Below are 5,133 nucleotides of genomic sequence, written 5' to 3'. Positions count from 1 at the left end.
GAGCTTGTGTATACATCCAATAATCAAGTGTTTCTATCAAGTTTATGCTTCCATTGCATTGAGTCATTAGTATGAATTAGTTTCTCCTATTATTTTTAGTGAATGGCTATGGCTTATCCACCATAGCCATTGGTATCACCAATGGGGACCCTTTGTCACAAGGGTATGGGCCTCCTCACAACAAGCACCTATGAAACCAACAAAGCTTTTCTTGCTGATAGGAAATCACCTTTAAAAACTTGCAAACGATTGCATCCTTGACAAAGGATAACCTTCTTTGAATCAAGGGGAATTTTTGTGAGACCCAATGTAAATTCAGGGATTATCCCTGTAGGGACATTGTTGTGAATTTGCTTTCCTTAGTCTATAGCTCCAATCAAAGCACACCTTTTAGCATGGACAAATAGGTTGATGTGTTTGGACACATGCCCTTGCTTTAGGAATTGTGTATGGTTGAGAATAAGATTTTTCCCAAACACTGTTGTAGAGCGTCTTCCCCCTTTCAGAATATCTTTGCATTAAACCAGCCTCTTTGTGCCTGAGGAAGAGTGCCACGTTGGCATTCATGACTTACCCACCACAACATTATGCCCCTGGCAATCCCTCTACTTCAATGCATCTCGAACTGCTCATTGGTCATTATTGAAGACATTACCTGCCTCTTCAAAGCAACCACACTGTGTATACACGTTGTAATTGGCATACATGTTGCACAAAGCCCCTGGTCTCCGTCAATACTGCTCCTGGTCTGCGCTCCTGGTCTGCCGATGTAGGATTTCGCCTACATGCATGGGCAATTGCATTGTTCTCAAGATCTCTGATTGTGCATGCTCACGTTCCCAAACCTGTGGTGGCAGTGCAGATGCTGAAGGAATTCCCTTAAGTAGCCAGAGAGATCTGTGAAAGAAAGACGCTTGTGTTGACACAATGAGACCATCGCATGCCTAATGCTGGAATCAGTTTTTGGAGGAGTGAAAGTAGATCGTGCAACTGACTGCTAGCAGCTTGACATACTGTTAATGATGAACTCCAGCATATAGGAGGCCATGGAGCCCAGTTCTGTGGTGCAGACAGTTGTGAAGTCACTAGGGTGTGAGAAGAGGATTGCACAGTGGCCTTGGATGAGCTCATGGAAGGCTTTTGTGCCCTGTGTAGACGACTAATCGATCCTAGCACACTCAACCCCAATACATGAGTGCACCCTTAATGATTGCACAACGACATCTAGATGCAGTTATTGTATTACTTGCACTCCGTGAATGTCTGCAATTTGAATTGAACAATTTCCTACTAAGTAATCAACGTACACAAGTTTTTGAGACACAATGCAAATTTGGGGAATACCTTTCTAGGGGCACTTTAAGTTCAAGATCTTGTAGCTTCAAATATATTTGTCTGCTTTGCAGATGCTCGGTATCACCAACAACACATCTATGAGCCTTTACACTTGCATCAGTCCAGTAGATATGTCCTAGCTGCTTCCACGCACCATTCCTAACTCTCATGCATTCAATGTTTTGTGCCGCATCCTGCATGCCAGCAGCTGCGTAAATGTTACTCATTAACACATACGCTGCAGCATTAAATTTATCTAACTGTATTACATTCTCAAAGGCCAATCTTCCAAGGTCCACATTTCCCCAGTTTTGACAAGCACCTAGAAGAGCCGACCAAACTGGAGGACAGTCAGATGATGGCATCTTCTTGATTACTCTCATAGCTTTGTCAAAATGCCTTGCCCGTCCGTAAAGGTCAACCATGCAAGTGTAGTGTTCTTTGTCTGGTGTAATGCCATATTTTTCCCTCATGCTATCAAAAAGCATCTGGCCCTCGTCCACTAGGCCTGAGCGACTGCATGCATTGAGCACAATAAGAAACGTAATTGCAGTTGGGGAGGTGCCCTCATGTTGCATCCAACAAAAACAGTTCAGAGCTTCCTCGGCCAGCCCTTGCTGGGCATATCCTCCTATAAGAGCACTCCAAGAGACTTCGTCTGGCGAGAAACCCTCACTTTGCATCTGCTTAAAACAGACCAGAGCTTCCTTGCCACAGCCATGTTGTGCATATCCTGCAATCAATGCATTCCAAGTGATGACATTCCGGACAGGAAGCCCATCAAGAACTTCTCGTGCTTTCATAAGGGCACCACATTTGGCATACATATCAACCAAAGCACCCCCAATAACCACGCCTTTCTCCAACAGCCCCTGACTAGCAATCTCATCGTGAATTCTCTCACCCATGTCAACGTCTTGGATAAGGCCACAGGCCTTCAAGGTGCAAGCATAGGTGATTGCATTCGGAGAGAGGCCTTCCCACTGCATCCGGTGAAAACAGCACACAGCTTCCTTGCCACAGCCATGTTGGGCATATCCTGCAATCAATGCGCTCCAAGAGACAACATTTCGAACAGGAAGCCAATCAAGAACTTTTTGTGCTTTCATAAGGGCACCACATTTGGCGTACATATCAATCAAAGCTCCGCCAAGCACGACACCTTTCTCCAACAGCCCCTCACTGGCAATCTCTTCGTGAATTCTCTCACCCATGTCAACATCTTGCATAGAGCCACATGCCTTCAAGATGGACACATAGGTGATTGCATCTGGAGCAAGTCCTTCCCTTCGCATTTGACCAAAGCTGTCCAGAGCCTCCTTGCCACAGCCGTGTTGGGCATAACCTGCAATCAATACGTTCCAAGAGACAACATCCTGGAGAGAATGCCGCTCAAGAATTTTCCGTGCTTTCGTGAGGGCACCACATCTGGCGTACATCTCGACCAAAGCGTTGCCAAGCACAACATGATTCTCCAACAGCCCCTGGCCAGCAATCTCATCGTGAATCCTCTCACCCATGTGAAGGTCTTGTGTAAGGCCACAGGCCTTAAAGATGCAAGCATAGGTGACTGCATCCGGAGAAATGCCTTCCCTTCGCATCTGGTTAAAACAGCCTAGAGCTTCCTTCCTACAGCCATGATGGGCATATCCTGCAATTAACGTGCTCCAAGAGACCACATTTCGGACAGGAAGCCCATCAAGAACTTTTTGTGCTTTTCTAAGCGCACCACATTTGGTATACATATCGACCAAAGCACCACCAAGGACAACACCTTTCTCCAACATGCCCTGACTAGCAATCTCATTGTGAATTCTCTCACCCATGCCAATGTCTTGCGTAAAGCCACAGGCCTTCAAGATACAACCATAGGTGATTGCATCTGACAAAAGGCTTTCCCTTCGCATCAGATGAAAACAGCTCAGGGCTTCCTTGCCACAACCATGTTGGGCATATCCTGCAATCAACGCGCTCCAAGAGACGACATTTCGGACAGAAAGCTCATCAAGAACTTTTTGAGCTTTCGTAAGGGCACCACATTTGGCATACATATCGACCAAAGCACTGCCAAGCACGACATCTTTCTCCAACAGCCCCTCAATAGCAATCTCATCGTGAATTCTCTCACCCATGTCAACATCTTGTGTGAGGCCACAGGCCTTCAAGGTGCATGCATAGGTGATCGCATTCGGAGAGAGGCCTTCCCTTCGCATCTGGTGAAAACAGCACACAGCTTCCTTGCCACAGTCATGTTGGGCATATCCTGCAATCAACGCACTCCAAGAGATGACATTTCGTATAGGAAGCCCATCAAGAACTTTTTGTGCTTTCGTAAGGGCACCACATTTGGCATACATATCGACCAAAGCTCCGCCAAGCACGACACTTTTTTCCAGCAACCCCTGACTAGAGATCTCATCGTGAATCCTCTCACCCATGTCAATGTCTTGCGTAAAGCCACACGCCTTCAAGGTGCAAGCATAGGTGATTGCATCTGGAGAAAGGCCTTCCCTTCGCATTTGGTGAAAACATCCTAGAGCTTCCTTGCCACATCCATGTTGGGCATATCCTACAATCAACGCATTCCAAGTGATAACATTCCGGACAGGAAGCCCATCAAGAACTTCTCGTGCTTTCATTAGGACACCACATTTGGCATACACACTCACCAATGTGCTCCCTACATATGGGTCTTTCTGAAGTAACCCACTATTGCAAAGCTCAGTGTGTATCCTATTCACTTGGTACAAATCCTTCTTCTGAGCACAGGCTTTAAGTCCGACCAGGAAAGAAAAACTACTTGTTTTTGACTCCTCATCATGCTCTTCCTGTGTATGCTTGACTTGCGTAGCGAACATTGCTTCTTCCCTGCATTTCTCAGTGGATTTGCCACCGCTCTGTGGACAAAAAACCGCGCTTACAGGATATACGAAAATTGAGAAAAAGAGCTGTGTGTGTGTGTGTGTGTGTGTGTGTGTGTGTGTGTGTGTGTGAGAGAGAGAGAGAGAGAGAGAGAGAGAGAGAGAGAACCCAAAGAGAGAGCGTCTCTTACCTTGACAGTATGTCGTCCCGTAGAGGCGGCCAACATAGCGCTCGACTTGTCTCGCATTTGTATGATTCGACGCCAGAAGGATATCAGCAGAACAACGGGCCATTGTCAGAAAACTGGAGAGCGAGACCCCTTCTGCCTGATCATCAGTGAGGGGCCGGGGCCCACCTCAATTTCAGAGGGGATCTACGGTTGACTGTTGATCAACTTGACGTAAACCAGGTGTAGACTCGGACGAATGTGAACTCATTGTGAACTTGCATTTAAACTACATGTGAGCTCTGCTGTACTACACTATTGTGGTGTGTAAACTCAAAATAAATCGGTGTGAACTAAGATCGCAGGGGGTCAAAACTACATGATATAATGCTACCATTCCCCATGCTATCAAAATGCATGCAATAGAGTAGTGGTAAAGCAATGGCCTTGGGATGGGGAGGCTATGAGGTCGAATCCCACCTAACTCATATTCCTTCAAATGAATCCAACGGCCCATGATCAACAATGATTTGGGACCATAGATCCCCTCAAAAAAAGGAGGTGTCAAATAAAGATGTGGTTGGGCTTTCCATGGGAAGACTAGGAGATCTAAAACTGGGTTCATACAGAAATGTGAGGGAAGGGGTGAGCATGTGGAAGGCATCTATTGATGATTGGACCATAACAAAACCATGTATTTTAGACCCACCACAAAAGTGGGTGTCCCCCTCCATCCAACTCCTCGCAAGATGTGAATAGTTCTCCCTATA

At 46.2% G+C, this 5,133-nt stretch overlaps 1 protein-coding gene across 1 annotated transcript; it reads right to left on the bottom strand.

Moving 5' to 3' along the window:
* Nucleotides 1-249: 249 nt before the first annotated feature.
* On the bottom strand, nucleotides 250-4,625 carry LOC147456924 (pentatricopeptide repeat-containing protein At2g03380, mitochondrial-like). Its single transcript, XM_086512000.1, has 2 exons — nucleotides 4,388-4,625; nucleotides 250-4,232 (listed from the first exon to the last, which is right to left on the bottom strand). The coding sequence occupies exons 1-2, from the start codon at nucleotides 4,442-4,444 to the stop codon at nucleotides 1,299-1,301; spliced, it is 2,991 nt and encodes a 996-aa protein (XP_086368126.1). The 5' UTR covers nucleotides 4,445-4,625; the 3' UTR covers nucleotides 250-1,298.
* Between the last annotated feature and the right edge of the window lie 508 nt (nucleotides 4,626-5,133).

The sequence above is a fragment of the Adiantum capillus-veneris genome, chromosome 5 (assembly GCF_014529385.1).
Source record: "Adiantum capillus-veneris isolate H3 chromosome 5, ASM1452938v2, whole genome shotgun sequence".
Taxonomy (NCBI): domain Eukaryota; kingdom Viridiplantae; phylum Streptophyta; class Polypodiopsida; order Polypodiales; family Pteridaceae; genus Adiantum; species Adiantum capillus-veneris.
The sequence above is the reverse complement of the archived record's forward strand: the minus strand, read 5'-3'. Positions and strand labels throughout refer to the sequence as shown.